The sequence below is a fragment of the Miscanthus floridulus genome, chromosome 5 (assembly GCF_019320115.1).
Source record: "Miscanthus floridulus cultivar M001 chromosome 5, ASM1932011v1, whole genome shotgun sequence".
In the NCBI taxonomy this organism is placed as follows: domain Eukaryota; kingdom Viridiplantae; phylum Streptophyta; class Magnoliopsida; order Poales; family Poaceae; genus Miscanthus; species Miscanthus floridulus.
The window spans coordinates 134,950,274-134,967,169 of NC_089584.1; the positions used below are offsets into that span (position 1 = coordinate 134,950,274).

A 16,896-nucleotide genomic window follows, 5' to 3' on the forward strand; every position below is an offset into this window, starting at 1 on the left:
TGATTTTTCTTTACTTCTAATAGAAATAGCATACTAGTACAAGCTTGGTTATCCTGCAATAGTCATATTGAGACACAACTGGGCAAGTAAATATTCATCCTTTATGATTTAGAAGTACTACTTTATTTTAGCTTTTAGTTTCTTTGAGTTTTATCTTAGTCCAAATTGAGGATTGAGTAAGACAAACAAATAGAGATTGAGTAAATGGAACCTTGGAACCTTCGAAAAATCATCAACTCAACATTATTGTTGATAAACTCAGAACCCTGCTCCTTGGACGTGAACCTAGCGTCCTCTGCTGTCATCTATTTTGGATGTACAAAGGAAACATAGGAAGATTTACTTGCACAGCATAACATTAAGGAAGTTCTCCTCTTAGTGAAACACGTGCCGATGCATGTATGTGAAAAAAAAAACATTAAGGAAGTTCTGAACTTAAGATTATGATTATGTTTCAGTAAAGAGTGTCAGGACTTGTATAGCACAAGTACACAGCTTCAACTTTCTAGCCACCATGACAAGGATTGTGGTAACAAGTGAACTTTTTTTTATACTTTTAGCATTTATGTAAGCTACTATAAATTAAATTGTAAACAAGACGTGGAAATTTCCTAAAAATGATAGAGCCAAAACTTTTGTAGGGAAAGATCGAAATAACATTCAGTCCATAGTTGTTTATCTTATCCCAATATCATTACACTATACCATGTGACATAGTAGTGTGTCATGGCATCAGCTACCCTATGAGTAATTAAACCATCAGGGGTAGAACCAGCTCAAAAAAACTGAAGTAACGAGCCCTGGCATAGTAGCTTTTTTCGAAAATGCTACTTCTTGTGCGTCCGATGGACCGCACGACGGTTTTTCCACCCCACCGCTTGCTCCCGCCCGCATGTATATTAAAAAAAGTCCCTTAGCGTCCTCATCTCCATCCTTACCCTTCTACGCTTCTCATCCCCTGCCACAGCGCACCAACGCCCGACGTCCTCCCCCACCCTGACGTCCTCACCGGGAGCCCCAAATGCCCAAAGATCCGGCGACCCTCTCCCGCATCCCAGCGAGATCCACTCGGCTCCAGCGAGATCTATGGAGGTGGCGCGACGGTATTGCCGAGGAGTGGACGGCTCTCCCCCACCTCGGCGCGGCGCCCTCGCCACCCCGGCGACCGAGCTCCCTCCACCCTGGGGGCCATGGCGCTCCCCGTCCCCAATCCCCCACTGTCGCCGCCGAGCCAAGCTGGGTGCCGGTGGCGCTGGTGTTGAGTGGTGCTCGTGCACAGCCGCTCGCCGCCAGCTCCCACCCAGTTAGTCGGAATCAAACGGCCCAGACCTCTCTCCCCCTATGATGCAAATATATGTTTCAATTGTTTCAGACGTTTCAGATGCATGTTGCAATTGTTTCATATGAATGTTGCAAAAGTAGATCGGGGATGTTGCACATGTTGCAAGCGTTTCAGAGACATGTTGCAAGTATTTATTCAAACCGTTTCATCCGTTTTCATACGTATGTTGCAAGCGTTTTGATATGGATGTTGTATATGTTTTCACACATACGTTGCAATAGTATGTTCCAAAATATTTTATTTGTTTCAGTCTTCTGTTGCAGCAAGTGTTTTCACGTTGCAAGTGTTCTATCTAGATGTTGCATATATTTCATACATATTTTACAAGTGTATATTAGATATGGGCAGGTCAGGCGTCGGGACAGACTTGTCAGGCGTGCGGGCAGGCGTCCGATGGAATTCATCCCCATCGGACATCCGTGCGCTAGCATTTCCCCCTTTTTCTTTGATGCTGACCAACAGCCTGTTCGGTAGACCGTAAACGATCGTATACGATCGTGGATTATAAGTTGAAATAGTATTTTTCTCTCACACCAAACCAGCCAGCAGTAAATAATCCACGATCTAGCCCAGCCAGCCGCTGCAAGACTGAAGTGATGAAAATCTATAAAAGAGCATTCAAAATTGAGCGAACCCGTGATGTGAAACATTAATACCGTGTAAATTGCCCAAGGAGCATTACGAAGTTCTGATTTTATTGCCTTCACCTACTTCCGAGCGCCTGAGGTTTCTGAATCCCAATTCCCAAATCAACACATTGGCTGCTCATCATTCTGCCTCCAAAATAGCTAAGAAAAAAAATCAGCGATTTTGCTTCATTATATGCAAAGTTGCCGAAAGGCGCGACCTCTGCTTAATCTCAAATCACATGTGGGAGCGGAGCGCCGCGTTACGCATACAAGGTGTTCATCACTAGCTCAATCCGCAGTCAGCAGTCAGCAGCAGAACAAGTTCGCCGCCACGGAAGCTGTAGCGTTGTAGAGCGATCGGATGCCGCGGCGACCGCCGCGCCTCATCCATCTCGTCTCCTTTTATCCTTCTTGTTTGAGTGCGGAGGCTTTGGGGATGGGGAAACGCGCGAGTGCTCTGGTCGGCGGCCATGGAGGCGGTCTGGCCTCAGACGAAGCGGGTTGGCGGGGACCGGAGCGGAGACGCTATGGTCGTGGTGAGATCGCCGGTCGCCGCGGCGGCGGGGTCGGCTGGTGGAGATGGAGCTCCTTGACTGATCCATATTCCTCAATCGGACCGCACAGTTCGGATCTGACGGCTGCAGGTTGCCCTATTTTTCAAAAGAAAAGGTCGGTCCCTGCCTTCCTTTATATTCCTTCCATCCCAAATTATAAGACATGTGACTTTTTTATCCTAAATTTGACCACTCTTGAAGTCAAATTTAAGTCATTCTTAAAGAACTTTTATTAATAAAGCAAGCTACGATAAAAGAAGTGATATTGTACACAAATTTTTGAATAAGACGAGTGGTCAAACTTGGTGTAAAAAAGTCAAACGTCTTATAATTTGGGATGGAAGAAGTACAACCTTTTGCATTAACCCCTAGAAAAAGGATCAACTCGCCGACAAGAGATTTTTATAATTGACATCACAATTTAGATTTTGATAATTGACATCACAATTCGCTAGCTTTGTAAAATTTGACAATCACAATGATATATAGGCCCCGTTCGTTTCGCTGAAAAAAAAAAGCCGAAACACTGTTCCGGCTGATTTGTTGTGAGAGAAAAACATTGTTCCAGCTGAAAAAACAAGCTGAAAAGGACGGATTATAAGATAAATGAACACGGCCATAGGATCAACCTGAGGGTTATTGAAAGGCTCACGAATTAGATGAAGTTTAATGAAGCGAAACCGGTATGGGGATAACATGGATTATCCACAGTGGATAATGCCATTACCCAATCTATCGGCATGCGGCTTCCAGCGAATTATGTCGGCTAGCCTTATTTTGCAAGGGTTAGTCCAGCGCGGGACGTCTTCTGGCAGCGCAAACGAACCCTATGGCATAGCAATGACTGACAAGACGCGGAACATCATAGGCAACAACGGCACAAGCAATGACGATGACTTATCGACTGGTGGCTTTGTCAACGAGATGGGTGATGCGTGGTGTAGTGTGGCAACCATCTAATAGGGATGTGGAGCGCTAATGTGGCGGAGCGGTGTAGTGGTGTACAGCTACAACGAGGTAAGATATGGCAAAGACTTGTGGTGAAGTGTGATTGTTATCCCAATCCAACCGTCTGCTGCCTTTATTTGCTTTAGCTGTTTTCTTTTTGTTGCTAGTTTGTTGTTTTCTATTGTGGTGATCCTTTTGGGATCACTGTTGCTCTGTTGTTTTTCTTGTAGATAATCTCTTAGGGCTATTTGCTTGTAATTTCTACTATATCAATAGAAACAGATAGTGTCACCGTCAGTTCGTTCAATAAAAAAAATGTCATTACCAATTCATTATTTAACAGAGAAACGGCAAGATTTGGGTAAAAAATATTCCTTTCACGACCAACAAATGAACAAATACTTGCGTGAATATGAGCAGGCGCGATTACCTATACATTTCGGTTTATTCTAAAGCCTCCAACAGTAACAGAACTTTATACACCTTGTCGAGGAATGTAAATATACATACACTTGAGAGAATTAGACTCCGAGAACGAGAGGGTACCGAGGAATGACTTGTAATGAACTCTCATGTATACAGACTTCGCCAAGTTGCCACAACTGGACCAAGCTACCGTCCAGCTGCTTTCAGGAACTTGTCGTATGGGCTAGCAGGTGGCAGCCTGAACGAACAGTCAGATTCGCTGGATGCTGAATCGCAACGGCGCATGCGACCCTTCCTCAACTCTGGCTCAGATCGCAAAGAAGGCTGCAGCGCGTGACAAGTGAGGACAGTTAGCTAAGATCTGAATAATATTTTCCACAAGAAGGAAAAGATATGGAATCTGAATGAAACATCGTCGGTAGATTTCACAGACAAGACATACATACCTCATTCGTTTCGAGCCCATCCACACCGGCTGAACCATGCGAGTCAGTCCTCGAGTGCTTGAAGCTCAAGAGAACAGACATCTTCTGTTGTTTTTCCATGACCAGGGCTTCACACTGACTCTTCATTTGGTCGTATGGTACAGGGTTGGCGGAAACTGGAACATTAGCAACTTGCCTTGCAGTCTCATGAACCTGCATGGCAAACAGCACCACGTAAAAACATGATGGCACATGGTCTAAAGCTAATATAGGTGTGGAGGTCAGTAGATAAGGGCACATACAGATTCTATTAGTTGATTGACAGTTAGAACATCTGACGAGGCCATGGAACCTGATGTTTTCCTGTCAGATTGAGATCCACTATGCTCAAAGAAGATGTCGTCGTCGTCCAGCTCAGAAGGAACAGTATCCTGTGGACAGGAGATGAGCAGACAAAAAGAACAGGTTACAACAGCAATACTGCAATTGTCAATACTAACATTGTAACACAGGATCAACTATTTTGTGAAGGATCAGTAGCTACCTCATCAAAACATTGTTCATCCTTTTCTGCATACACTAAACAAGAGTGTGGCGTCTCCATGAATAGTGGGGCACCAAGAGGAAATGAATCATCCAGAGAAAACTCTTGGAGAAGTTGTTCTTCTATCCCATTAAACTTCTGAAGATCACAGGTAAAGACAATCGGTTATCTATTATGTTATTGGTTCGAGACAAATAAATAAAAAATACTAACAAGAGCTAAACCCACACCTCTGGTAAATTTTCAAACTTCTCCTTAAAGTGGCACATCACGGTTTCTATTAGTTCCGTGTCATGCTTGTTTATGGCTGAAAGAAAGGCCAGTGCATCACTTTCATCTTCCTCAGAACCATAAACCATCTCACTGTTAGATGACTCTGCAGAGGTATTAACAAGTTGGCAGTCATCCATCAAGCAAAGATGAGGGTCACCCTGCAAAATCAACAAAAGCGTAAGTGCAAACTCGAACATTACTAGACAAACTGCGTCCACAGACAGGTGCACACAATGCTACAACGGTTAGCAAAGAAACATGGGAATCAACAAACCATTTTCTCTGGTGCTGCGGCTTTCACAAGAGGAATTATCTGGTGAAGATCAGCATTTTTTGCTGAAAAGATGAGCATCGCTGATGCCATCATATACAGACACCTTCTACGAGATGGCTGCAAATCACCTTTATTTACAGTGAAAAGGGTAAGTGAAATCAGCAGTAAACTTAGCTGCAATAGATATGATATTTGATATGGTAAAGTAAAATAAGAGAACAGCAGGTTATAAGTTCTTGAATCATCATTTACTTATGCTTTTTTCTCAAATACACAGGAGAGCTGCATATCATTGTATTAAGACATCATTTACTTGTGTAAAAGTGGAAAAGGGAACAAAGCAAAAAGTGAAGGAACATACTTTCATGGCTAAGAGACTTTCTCCTGAGAGAGAACGCCAACTGGAAACAGCGAACTAGTGCCACATGACTGGAGCTCTGCAACAAAAATTTCAGCGGTTACACAGGTCTAAAGAACATGATGATATTGCAGGACCCAATTAGACAGGAAATCTATAAGGGTACTTCATGCTCTCCACATAATAACATATGCAAAAGTGTCTATGCAATAAAAAAATGCCTAATGGAACAAAGGACAGCTTAACACAAACAGCGAGAATCTTTCTCTTTCTCTGCTCTGTAATTATTTAAGGGCTTCCTTCAGAACAAAACAGTAGCATCCAAGCTCACAGATCTTAGTTACATATGCTTGACATCATTACAAGAAACTAAGAACGAAATGGTTTCTTTGAAAAAAAAAAATTAGAACGAAAAACTTAGAACAAAGTAGCATCTAAGCTAAAAAAATCCCAGACATGTGCGATTTGATAGGTTTGTGGTTTGCCTTGGCTATGGGATAGCAATAATAATGTATCTTGAACCTTGTCTTACTTTTGATTTTGAACATAATAAAGCAATGCTGTAGGCAAGGCCCATTGCTTCAAAATTTGCAGGTGAGTTATCATTCAGAGATGCTTGACTCCAAATAGTTGAAAGGAGGAGAACAATCTGGTGGTTGTTCAACTTCATGAATTTTAGGTTCTGCATGGATGGAAGAAAATAAGATGAAAAATCACCAGGGCACTTAAAAGCCCACAAAGCAAGAGAAGTACATATGGCGGCTGGATTTCATACTTCATCATTAAATGCATAATGCTCATTCAGACATGGGCTCCCTGGATACTTCCTTTTATCTGGTTCTGTCTGTGAGTATCCATTCTCAGCATCAACTATAGCTTCTGATTTGTTGTTTGCCTGCAAGGATGCTTGGATCTTGTTTTTGGTCCGTGTTTCATTGATTATGGCCTCGGAAGAGAAAGCTGAGAGAACCAACAAATGCAAGTTCTGCGAATCATCACCCTTCATTGGGATAGGAAAGCTCATGCCCGACCATGGACACAGCAATGAAGGTGCTACAATGGTGGATAGAACACGATGTGAACCAATCCTCGTCTTATTGTCTGGGTGCAACATTGCTAACAGAAGCTGGTGAAATAAAGCTTCAGGAAATGCCTGAGATATGCACAAGGAATATCCATTAATATTTTTAAAGCAGAAATTACTTCTCATGCAGTAGTTGGCATGCCAGGCACTTGCCTTCTGATGGTATGATGACTTGTAGACAGACGCTGCTATTTGTGATGTGCGATAAACAGATGAAATTGTTGTTCTTGCGATTGTAGCAGTATGAGAGAGATTCTCAAGCATTACCCCAACCATGTCAAGAATAGGACCAACATCCCCAACCTATGAAGTGATTTGAACAACTTAAAGATCTCAACGAGAGAAAGGTTTAGTTAGTAATAATGAACCAAAGTAATATGATAACCTTTTCTGTCAACTGCACTAGGCACTCCTCCAAGGCCACATAAAGTGCACTGTGCCACTTGTCATCATCAGCATGTGCATTAGATGCTTCAATAGCAAAATGCATACATTTGCGCAAGTGCTTTATTAAGTCACTGATTGCACTTGCTATTGTCACTGATGCCTTCAACTTTGCATGCCTTGCAAGATGTGAAGCAACTTTTACAATATTGATTTGCTTGACAGAATTCTTGGCAATACTTTTATGATCTATGTGCTTTATAGTGAAAGATAACAACAAATGACCATATTGCCCTGGCAATATAAGGGGGAAAAGGATGTTAATAGAGTATTCAATTTCTTTGCTGTTGAACGCTGGCAATTGAAAGGCATAATGAAATGGGGGAAAGGAGAAAAAGAAATTACATGGGTGAAAATTGCTGCACCTGATTTGTCCATCAGTTTCTGCATTTCTTGCAGAACAGAAAGGGCAATCCCACTTTCAGGAGACCAATAGTCGTGGCTGTCAAAAAGGCGGAAAACAGGATCAAGAATACGCCGCACAGTTGTGGCCTCCTTGGCAATATTAGCCATATTTCGCAAGCAAACCCTTGCCCAGTGTGCTGGATTTTCAGATGCAGACTTGCTGACACATTAAGCCATTATAGCAGTGAAGAAAGATGCACAAGGCTCTAGAAATGGGGGCATTACACTGGCAGGAGGGCTCACATTGTATCAGATGCCACTTTGGCACTATTTTGTCCAGACACTGGTAACACAGCCAAGTTCCCATTAATGACCAAATCATCATCATCTTGAAATCTGACAACCTCTTTTATTGAGAGTGTTTGATTAGCCTCATGACAGTTTATGATCACCGAGACAACCTGTGTTCAAGAATAATTCAGAATTTAGGCAAAGCGCTCCTAGTTTCAGCAATGCTGCTTGAATTTATAGTTGATAAAGTATTGTTTTTCAGCACCCATCAATTAAAATTAGTTCTGTACTCCTTTTATATATTAACTAGTCTAGATCTACAATTTTCAGAATTCTAGTAGTCTCTCTAATACAATGAAACGCAGCTCTCCTGCTTTTCCAAAAAAAAAAAATCTAGTACAGAGTAAATGCGCTCATTCATATTTCGTTTCCAAGATGCAGATAAGAAAGTTCAAGAACATCTGCTAGAAGTTATCCAGCTATCTTGTAGCAATATAAAAAGCACAGAAGAGATGACCATGAATAAATTAATTATGCACCTAGTAACAATATAAGAGTAACAAAGACTTACTTCATCAAGTTCCATTGAAATGTGTGAGTGGTCACCCATGTATTGGACCTGATTACAAGAGATGGCACGGTTAGATGGTGCACACAAGGCAAAAAGAATATTAGGCACAAGGCATACTGGGTAATTTAGACATGAAGAAGAATATTGACACGAGTAAATATAAGACGCGGGCTGTCAACGGAACAAAACAAAAGCAATGTTTTCCTTTTATCCTACTTGATTATGCTATATTACTGTGATGATATGTTTTGCTAGAAAAAAGGATCCTGCAATGCAAAGCAACAAGGAAAACTAAATCTTAGAGACTAAATGTAATATACATATTGGACCTAAAAATCTTCAAATTATAACAATGTAGTCAACGCAATATATCTGCAATGAAGACCTTATACCATTCATAGGAACAATTTTGAAAATAAATGTCCTACCATAGAAGCAAGAGCCTGAAGAGCTGCAGATCGAAGACGGAGCCCTTCATCATCTTCCCTTAATTGTTGACCAATTTTGCAAAGTTTGGGTACGAGACCTTCCAAATTAAACATATGTGTGCTGTCAACCTACAAAACATATCATATCAAATTAAATTAAATATATGGGAACATCTACCAGTAAAAGTAAATTGTTGCAAGTTATGTAAACAACCTGGCCATTGAGGAAGTCAACAAGCATAAGACAACCCAGAACCTGTAGATCATCATGTGCTTTCATATCAAGAAGAGTGCAAATGGTGCTTAATGAGCTTGTGGCTAGCAATGGCCTGAGTTAGGAATAATTATGATAAGCACAGGAGCAAGGGGTGGTTATGAATGCATCATTGGCAGAACAGAACTTTAACGCTTACCTGAGCTCCTTGCATGAACAAAGAAGTTTCCTATAGATGCATGGCACAACTTTGGCCAACGTAAAATTCTCGTGCCTCAGATCTTTATAGAATCTCTGCTCAAGATACTCTGTGATCTGCACAAACAAGACGCAAGTGTGAGTGTCTGACCATAGATCATGGTTTCACCAAGCTCATCCTTTCATTTCTTGACATGTTAGCAATTTAGCATTAAGTACAGAACAAATGCATCAGCTTTTCCATTGTGGTGATTATTCAGTTCAACTCAAGATCATTTCCGGGGGGGGGGGGGGGGGGGGGTGGGGGTTGTGCTTGCACTGTTGCATTTCTCACTGCCTTGAGTTCAGTCCTAACTACTGGGAACATCTGCAATGGTTGAGTATTTCCATTCTACGAAAAAAGAGGAGGATGTTGAGTGTGTTACCTTTGGTATGCGTGTTGGATTTCTCGAGACATAATCACAGAGCTTCCCAATCCTTCTATCATTTGGCTCTCCATCCTAAAACATCATCAAAACTTCAATTGCCATCCAATTCCCTCACAGTTTGACCACACCCCCAATTGCAGAATACAACTAGGATTGAGAAAATGACTGAAATGCAAAACGCACTGCAGAATTTGACATACCGGTGGCAGCTGGTAGATGTCTGCTATGATCTTCTTGTACCGCTTGACAGGCTGCCGGGAGCGCGCCCGCAGAGAGGGGCAGAAGTAGCAAAGGCTGCTGCAGGCGGGCAGAACCCGCTGTGACATTACCCCCATTTCCCTAGTCTTTTGATTCGATCAACAACGAAAGAACGAGCTGAGCAAGTCGTCTTCCTCCTCAAGCACTCGCCGAACAGGTGGACAACAAAAAGAACGAGCTGACCGAGCCTCCTTGTTGTTACTCTCTTGTAGCCCAAAAATCGATTTTTTTATGCAATTGGGATCAAACAGCACACGCCAACAATTCACGGCCTAACTCGCCCTGTTTTAGGATGGGTATACACTGAACTAAAACCCTCCGATCCAACTGAGCTCAGGGAGCAGAAACTTTAGCAGCAGCGATTTAATGACCAACCCAACCGCTTCCCACCAGTTGTCGTAGCCAATGCACAGCCTTTCGGATCCAAACCAGACCAGAAAAATTCCCCTTACGTCGGCGGTCGGCCTGAATTTTGACCGAATCTACTTCAACGCGAGATGAAGAAAACCGATTCTTCAGTCAAATCCGACGTGTGGGGATTTGCTGGAAATTATAAAAAAAAAAAGAGAAGCGGAGAATACACCGTCGCGCAGGAGGGCCGCCCGATCAGATCAAGCTCCTGCGAAAGATCACAGCTTTGTTAACGCCGAGGCGCAGATCACGCCGCCAAACGAGGATAAGACGCGGCAACGAGCAGCAACTCGGGCGAGAAAGCCGAAGCGAGGACGGGGACGGATCCACCCACCTGGAGGAGGCCGGAGGCGACACGATCGCCCCCGCGCGCGCGGCCGGCTCAGCTCAAGCGCTCGACTCAGTCCAGCCCACCGGACGCCGTGCCGCGCGGGTGCTGGTGCGGGTGCCGGCGGCGGTCGCTGCCGCGGCGTGGAGTGGGGGCGGGGGCGGGGGCGGGGGGACAGGGGGCGGCAGGGTAGTTTAATGCACGGCACCGCAACGGTCGCCTCACCGCAGTCGCTGTAATTCACCGGCCCGGATGCTGGGAAGCCTGGATGGAGGCTGGAGCGCTGCTGCGCTGCTGGATACTCGTAGCCGGCGTGCGGCGCGATGTGACGCAACGCGTGGGCGAATTTTCCCACTGCGCGTGTGGGATGGGAGGGAAGAATATTTCCGGGGGGGCTTTTGGGAAAGAAAAAAGGCACGTTCTGTTTGCCTCTTTTCTGAGGTGCTGACAGATGGGCCTCGTCGGGCGCACAAGGCTCAAGGCTGGCTGCCAGCTCGGGCTCGGCGCTGCTTCGGCCGGTCCTGCAGCCTGCAGGTTAGTGGGTGAAAACGCCTCTATGCCCTCGGGGGTTCCGGCTTCCTCGCTCAGCGACAACTCGAGCGGCGGAGGGCAGAGTGGGCATTCGCTCTGGTCGCCCGTGCTGTGACTGCTGTCCCATTTTCCGGATCGCGGGGCTCCAAAGCTGTGTCGCGCGCGATCCGAGCCCGAAGCACGGCAGGAGCAGCACCCGGAAGACAGGAAGGGTTGTGAGCTGGGCCAGACCACCTGTGCCTGTCCTGCCCTTTCCGGTCGTGCACCCGTGGCGGGTGGGCCGAGTGGCGACCGAGTCCGTCCTCGTCGTGGCGTGATTGCCCTCTCTGTTGGCCTGTTGGGTGTTGATTGTTGGTGATTAGCCAGCGAGCTTCTTGTTCGTCGGGCGATGATGATTAGTTAGTACTGTAATTAGCTGGGATCTCTTCAGTTGGGTAGTACTCCATGTATTGGTGGTAGCTAGCTTCTCAATGGTTTTTTATTGCTGACGACGACGGCTGGTGAGCTCGAGCTCGACAGGCAGGCCCTTATTACTCTCGCTTTGAGAGGTGCAGAAAGCTATAGCTCGGCTCTCGGCACAGGCACATGCCAAAGCTTTCGTGTCTTTTGATGCGCGGAGACAGCAGGAGCAGTAGAAAGAGATGTTTCACACGGCAGACACCAGACAGGACTCGCTGCATGGGGCCATGTAGGCGGTTTGATTACGTAACTGTACAAATCTTGCTTGGACCATGGACAGTAGTACAGTGTAGATGCGATGCCAACAGAGTAGATGCGATGCCAACAGCGCGCCTCGTTTAGCCCGTAAAGTTTACTCCGTATCCTGTAGAATGTTAGACATATATACGGAGTATTAAATATAGACTAAAAAATAATTAATTCTACAGTCTATGGCTAATTTACGAGACGAATCTTTTAAATCCAATTAGTTCATGATTTGATAATGTAGTACTACAGTACACACATGTGCTAATGACAAATTAATTAGGCTTAATAAATTTATCTCGTGGATTACTGACGGATTTTATAATTTATTTATTTTTTATTAGTATCTAAACACCCCATGCAACACCTCCATGACACACTGAACTTTAGATTTAAACAAGGCCATTGACAGCAACGGATGTTGCAAGAGGAATGGATATCAGCCGCACACACGTGCTGGCGTATGTTAATTAAATAAATAAATCCACAGGCAGGATTTAATTTGTTTATGTTTATGTATTACTACAATGGAGGCGGCTTTGGTTGATGATCTTGCGTTCTAGTAGCCCGGCCAGCATCGTGATTCCTTCTTTTATGTTATTACTTTTACGCATATTTCTTATTTTTCACTTTACGCTTGATATATATCGAATCACATCAAAGTGTTATCTCGACTAAATTTCGTCCGTTTATACATATCCTAAGGCTAATCACATCGATATGATGGCAATAGTTTTATCAGCTTCCCCTAAAAAAAATAGTTTTATCAGCAAATGGTCTGCGCTGCGTCACAAAGGCAAATAGCCAATACCCCGGGCGTTGCCGCGGGTCAACCAAATGCAGCGATTGGTGCGGTATGTGATTTTGTTGTACATGTAGCCAATACCCCGCGCGTTGCCGCGGATCAACCAAATGCAGCGATTGGTGCGGTACATGATTTTGTTGTACATGTTTGTTGTTTGTGACGCTATAAAGAACATATGTGAAGACTTTAGTTTAACTACCTATTATAAGTGCATGAAGAAGAAAGGCTACATCTCCAATAGGTGCTTAAAAGAACTGATGGCAGTATGGCACTTTTCTAATCTTCGGGGTAAGGCTGCAATGGTCGTTGTGAGGTGATTAGCACACAAAAAAGCTGAGAACTAAAAAGTGATTACAAATGCAGAATCAGATCAGTAACCATAAATTCACAAACACATTGCTGCAGCCCCGGCTCGTGTATTTTTTTCACCTTATTTGTATTGCAATTTTTTAGACAAATTAGCAGAGCCGGGAGATGTAAAATCAAGAACGAACGGACCAACAATTGTACAACATCATTAATAGAGCAGGTGTGAAAAAACCAATTGGAAAACTACTATTTTAGATGATAACAGAATCGGAGATACAACAGCAATAATCTTTGAGACAGTTTTGGTCAGGGCAATCTTTGTTTAATCAACCAAAATCTCAACATGTCCTGTTGTTGATCCTCCTTACACGTTGTGGGGTATCCAAGAAGTTGAGAACATGACTAACAATCACAACGGATAGCTGTAGCAGTACCTGAGAGAATAGGTCAGCCAGGCAGGTTAGCATGCTCTTTTCAGCATCTCCAGAGATCAGTGTCACAACAAATTTTGCAATGGCGGTTAGAATGCTCTTTTCTTTTTTCTTAGACACTGCACATGTGTAGTCCCAAATAATTAAAGAACCACAGATACACAATTATTTTCCTACATTAATGTTAACCTAATATGAATTCCAACATTGCATACTTTGACCCAAAAGAATGTGTCTTTGAAAAGGCTAAATAATGACGGGTGTCGGAACATCTTTTGTGAATAAGTTGTGGGAAGGCTTGTATGCGCATCTTAAGAGGCATTTTTGTTTTTTGCTAACAATTTGAAGTTTGGTTGTTCATGTCAGCATGTTGTCTGTAATATGTATGCATGTACCTACAAACAATGCCCTGCATAGAATCGCAGTGAACGAAAGGAATATCTAATTAAAGAAATTAAAATGTACTGTAAAGATTTTTGTTTTTCTGATTTTGAGAAGCAGGGGGAAAATATGGTACCTGAACAGCAGGGTTAAGGAAACTGTGGCTGGGGACAGAACTATTATAAGACGCGTTGATTTGCGAGAAGATGGATAAATGGTTTCCTCTTTCTTTCAGTTTCGAAGCCACTGCACATCAGAAATTAAGAACTATTAACAGGTGGCCCCCATTTCAAAATTTAACGCATTGAGGTAGGGTGCAATGGAAAGGTGACCTTTTGAAGCAGTCGGAGCTTGCCTGATGCAGCAACCAATGAAAGGAAAGCATCTTCTGCTTGGTATTTAGTTTGAAATTCTTGAAATGACATAGTAAGGATAGCTGCAAAGATTTTGGATTGCAGTGTTCGAAAGGCAAGATAACCTTTTTTGTGAAACCCAACCGAAGCTGTACAATCAGGGATGTTCCATTCTGGCATAGAAGAATTACGTTATGCAGAAAATATTCAAAGTAAATTAGGAATGGATAATAGGGAAAAATTAATGAGAAACTGTAAAAAGCAAACATTTGAGTGATCTAACATGCACGCGACAGTATTGTATGTCGATACCTTCGGAGCACCTGAATGAATTGAAGCGAAATGTCATTAGTCTAACATTAAAAAATGCTCCCAAGTTAGTCCAGACTTCTGTATTAGGCAACCTGGGATAAAACAGGGAACTAACTATTGTATTAGATGTCAAAGTCATTGGCAATTCAATGGAACCATATTATGAACAGAGAGCATTGTAGATGCAGGTAAATGTGAATGAGGCAGGACCTATAGAAGGAAAGAGTGCGATAATCCAATGCAAAATATGTGAGTTATCATAACATAGAAAAATGACTGGAGATTACACACGCATTACATTAGCTGAATCTAAAATCTGCTATTTCTGTGTTCATCTTTGCACGGGCCATTCTAAAAAGAATAATCTATATATTATTTAATCTATGAAATATTCTAAAATATGCTATTTTTTTTGTTCATCTTTGCACGGACCATTCTAAAAAGAATAATCTATATATTATTTAAATCTATGAGAAGAGCGGGCCTGGTGCAAGCGGTACGGCCTGTGACCGGAAGGTTCCGGGTTCGAGTTGCGGTCTCCTCGCATTGCACATGCGAGGGTAAGGCTTGCCACTGACACCCTTCCCCAGACCCCGCAGAGAGCGGGAGCTCTTTTTTATTATTATTTAAATCTATGAAATATTTTAGCACAAACTTCGGCAGGTCAAACCATTCAATATCGCAACCAAATATGAATTTCTTAGAGTTAGAAAACACATGAGTCATGAGTAAACACTGAACAATGTATGAAGCAGCCCAACGTTAGGGTGAAAGGTAGGAGCAGATCGGAGGTGCAAGTAAGGCAGAGACGGCAGTACCTAGATCTGGTCGCGCCGGAGGCGTCTCGCGCTAAGGCGCGCAGGCTGCGCCAGGGTTTGCCCACGCCGGCTCCAATGGCAACACGGCACAGCGTCGGTCCGCCGGAGCCAGGAAGAGGGAGGAGCGGAGGCATGGAGGCGCGCAGTGAGGGCAGAGCGACGGCCTCGCGGGGCCGGCAGCGTCTTGGCGACTAGCGGCGGTGCCGCAAACTCCGGAGGGGCGCGTACGGAGGGCGGCGCTCGGCAGAGCAGCCTTGCCGGGGTCGGCGCCGGAGATCGGCGGGGGCGGGAGCGGTGAGGGTGTGACGCAGCGGGTGCGGGAGAAGCGTCGAGAGAGTCGAGACCGGGGGAGAGAGGACGGGTGAGAAAAGAAGCCGAGTATTTTTTTTTTTTTTGGCTGGCTCTTGAGCAGGAGCGTGGGAAGCTCTGAAGAAACATGAAAGCAGCTTTAGACGAAATCCACTTCAAGCGATCACAGCCTTTGGATGGGGGATCGGATGGACAGGATTTAATGGTGACGTGGCCACGTAAGGAAACGAAAGTTGGTATACAGAACTGTAGTAGTAATAATGGTAGATGGTAGATGAGTGACTCCTCTTCGGAATTCTCTCGAGCCCAGAAAAGTCTCTGCGCATCTGTTGCGAAGACTCCAGCTTCGAATCCCTTCAAAAAAAAAAAAAACTCGCCACCTTTGGAAGTGGAACATGGAGCCTCGATATGGCTCTCACCACCACTTTGTTTCATATTTGTTCTTTTCGCAGCAACTAATTTAATTAATTAATTTTCCAGCATAACTGATCTTCGTCTATTTGTGCCTGAAGATCCAAATCTTGAAAACGAAACTGCTGACAGACTCGAGGCTGGTTTTTCAGATGCCATGGATGTTTCGCGTATTGATTTTGTTCCGAAGCGTTTTGTTCTGTTTTTTTCTTCAAAAAAAAACCCGGACGGGTTCCTGTCTGATTCTTAGCGAAATGCATATCCATGTTTCTCTGTAGGGCGATCAACCTTCTAGTCTGCACTTCCGAAGAGGCCAGCACGAACTCTTTTTTTTTAAGAACCAGCCAGCAGTCTTACGTGCGTGGCCAGTCGTAACCGCGTCGGTCAACAAGGACCGTAGCCAACCCAACAGATGCAGAACCACTAAAGATCGTCCCGAGAGCTTGCTACGCTACTTGCATCGGACGTCGCAACCTAAAGCCTTACTCTCACGGGGGTGGCTGGTTGCCCCTCCTAAATTGTTGTCCCGACACATACATAGAGTATTAAATATAGACTAATTATAAAATTAATTGTATAATTTATGACTAATTTACGAGACGAATCTTTTAAACCTAATTAGTTCATGATTTGACAATGTGGCACTACAGTAAACATGTGTTAATGACGGATTAATTAGGCTTAAAAAATCGTATCGTGGAGTACTGACGGATTATGTAATTTGTTTTTTATTAGTATCCAAACACCCCGTGCAACAT

The 16,896-nt window shown here is 43.8% G+C and overlaps 2 protein-coding genes across 5 annotated transcripts; both read right to left on the bottom strand.

The window, feature by feature from the left end:
* Positions 1-3,880: 3,880 nt before the first annotated feature.
* On the bottom strand, positions 3,881-11,040 carry LOC136450868 (protein SEMI-ROLLED LEAF 2-like). 4 transcript variants are annotated; one of them, XM_066451514.1, is made up of 21 exons: positions 10,780-11,040; positions 10,618-10,653; positions 9,977-10,516; positions 9,774-9,848; positions 9,350-9,465; positions 9,151-9,265; positions 8,937-9,065; positions 8,509-8,556; positions 7,950-8,107; positions 7,667-7,866; positions 7,243-7,535; positions 7,011-7,160; positions 6,549-6,926; positions 6,306-6,455; positions 5,777-5,852; positions 5,416-5,543; positions 5,099-5,299; positions 4,869-5,006; positions 4,627-4,755; positions 4,346-4,537; positions 3,881-4,223 (listed from the first exon to the last, which is right to left on the bottom strand). In XM_066451514.1, the coding sequence occupies exons 3-21, from the start codon at positions 10,109-10,111 to the stop codon at positions 4,086-4,088; spliced, it is 2,949 nt and encodes a 982-aa protein (XP_066307611.1). In that variant the 5' UTR covers positions 10,112-10,516; positions 10,618-10,653; positions 10,780-11,040; the 3' UTR covers positions 3,881-4,085. The 4 variants fall into 4 exon arrangements, with proteins under 4 accessions (XP_066307611.1, XP_066307610.1, XP_066307609.1 ...); XM_066451513.1 differs by having other exon boundaries at positions 9,977-10,519; positions 10,616-10,653; XM_066451512.1 differs by having other exon boundaries at positions 9,977-10,653.
* Positions 11,041-13,220: 2,180 nt separating this feature from the next.
* On the bottom strand, positions 13,221-15,797 carry LOC136453715 (uncharacterized). The gene is made up of 5 exons (XM_066454271.1): positions 15,419-15,797; positions 14,601-14,692; positions 14,268-14,461; positions 14,072-14,181; positions 13,221-13,557 (listed from the first exon to the last, which is right to left on the bottom strand). The coding sequence occupies exons 1-4, from the start codon at positions 15,550-15,552 to the stop codon at positions 14,167-14,169; spliced, it is 435 nt and encodes a 144-aa protein (XP_066310368.1). The 5' UTR covers positions 15,553-15,797; the 3' UTR covers positions 13,221-13,557; positions 14,072-14,166.
* Positions 15,798-16,896: the final 1,099 nt, after the last annotated feature.

What these genes read in the sequence shown, in the direction of transcription:
- LOC136450868 (XM_066451514.1), bottom strand. Translation starts at nt 10,111, where the DNA reads ATGGGGGTAATGTCACAGCGGGTTCTGCCCGCCTGCAGCAGCCTTTGC. An exon ending in ATCCAACACGCATACCAAAG is followed by an intron (nt 9,466 to 9,773) that starts GTAACACACTCA and finishes TTGTTTGTGCAG; the next exon opens with ATCACAGAGTATCTTGAGCA. An exon ending in TAGTGCAGTTGACAGAAAAG is followed by an intron (nt 7,161 to 7,242) that starts GTTATCATATTA and finishes ATCACTTCATAG; the next exon opens with GTTGGGGATGTTGGTCCTAT.
- LOC136453715 (XM_066454271.1), bottom strand. Translation starts at nt 15,552, where the DNA reads ATGCCTCCGCTCCTCCCTCTTCCTGGCTCCGGCGGACCGACGCTGTGC. An exon ending in TCCGGCGCGACCAGATCTAG is followed by an intron (nt 14,693 to 15,418) that starts GTACTGCCGTCT and finishes GTTTTATCCCAG; the next exon opens with GTTGCCTAATACAGAAGTCT. An exon ending in TTCATTCAGGTGCTCCGAAG is followed by an intron (nt 14,462 to 14,600) that starts GTATCGACATAC and finishes CTTCTATGCCAG; the next exon opens with AATGGAACATCCCTGATTGT.